At 47.9% G+C, this 1,252-nt stretch overlaps 1 protein-coding gene across 1 annotated transcript in view; it reads right to left on the bottom strand.

The window, feature by feature from the left end:
• The window catches only part of plaa (phospholipase A2-activating protein), a gene marked incomplete in the record, with an annotated part of 8,674 nt that overhangs the window by 4,549 nt on the left and 2,873 nt on the right, over positions 1-1,252 (bottom strand). The window contains 3 exon segments of the mRNA XM_014004401.1: positions 437-606; positions 687-822; positions 897-1,064. Coding sequence (XP_013859855.1) covers positions 437-606; positions 687-822; positions 897-1,064 — 474 coding nt within the window.

Raw genomic sequence — 1,252 nt, 5'->3', positions numbered from 1 at the left:
ATCTTGAATTGGATTGGCTCAGTCGATGAAGATTTCCTGAAAGTTTTAATAAAATCTGTCAATCATGGAATATTTTGCTAACAGACAAACAGTGCTGACTTGTTTTAAACATAGCTTTGGAGCAATTTGTTCACACTCCAAGTGTGTTTCGGGGCTGGGTCTCAACTCAAGTTTTAGTTCAAAACCATTAAAACTGACTGAGTTTACATCATTGTTTTGGCTAAAAGGTTGATTAGCCGTGGCGGCCATCTTCAAGTCATCAGTTGTAGATATTCAATTCAATTAAAAAATACTTTATTGATCCCAAAGGGGAATTAGATAAATTAGATATAAATCCAGAGATTCATCAAACTCCATCCGGTGGGTCGTGAGATATTTCACTAAAACACAAGTGAAAACACCATCACCACTTTGTGATGATAAATCCTGCTCCTACCTGGCTCATCCAGGTGTTCTCGTCCAGGCAGGTCCTCCATTTTGATGTCCCCCAGGTCGCCGGTCTTGGGGTCGATGGTGGCTTTGGACAGCTCGTCCTCGAAGGCCTGCAGGTCCTCTGCGGCAGCCACGCGGTCCTCCGCTTCCGTGAAAACACGGATGACGCCGTCGCTGTTGGGAGAGAAACCACTTGAGATGTTTACGGACTCGACTKAAAGCAGAACACGATCGGACGTGCGCGCTCCCGTTACCTGGCGCCGACGGCGACGTCGCCGTTGGGCAGGATGCAGCAGCACCACACGGACTGAACGGGCAGGCGGATGGTCTGGCAGCACTCCCCCTGCCTCCATATCCTCAGAGTCCGGTCCTCTCCCGTGCTGACGAAATCTAAAACAACGACACGTCGGCGTTTAAAGGGAGGGAAGTCAGAGCCATGTCGGGGGTTTTCTTTAACGGCACACCTTGGCTGTTGGGGAAGACGGCTATGCTGTAGATGTAGTTGGTGTGACTGTAGTAGACCTGCACGCATTCACCCGTCACCTGCCACCGTCTGATGCTCGTGTCGTTGCTGCAGGAGAGGAACTCTGTGCTGCTGATCACTGCCAGCCCTCTCACACAGTCCTCGTGACCTACGGAAACACATCATTAATAAAGCAGCTGAAGGCTTTTCTTCTATAGCAGCTAAAAACATTCACAAACTCTGCTGAGAGCAACAAATGTTTCTCTTATTGAATCTGGACATGCTGAACTTTTACAAACACGTCATGAAGTTTGTTTGCTAAAATCAGTAACTTCAGTTTAGAAGTTCCTGCAACGA

The sequence above is a fragment of the Austrofundulus limnaeus genome, unplaced genomic scaffold, assembly GCF_001266775.1.
Source record: "Austrofundulus limnaeus strain Quisiro unplaced genomic scaffold, Austrofundulus_limnaeus-1.0 Scaffold23, whole genome shotgun sequence".
In the NCBI taxonomy this organism is placed as follows: Eukaryota; Metazoa; Chordata; class Actinopteri; order Cyprinodontiformes; family Rivulidae; genus Austrofundulus; species Austrofundulus limnaeus.
Note: the sequence above shows the minus strand (reverse complement) of the source record. Positions and strands in the feature narration are given on the sequence as shown.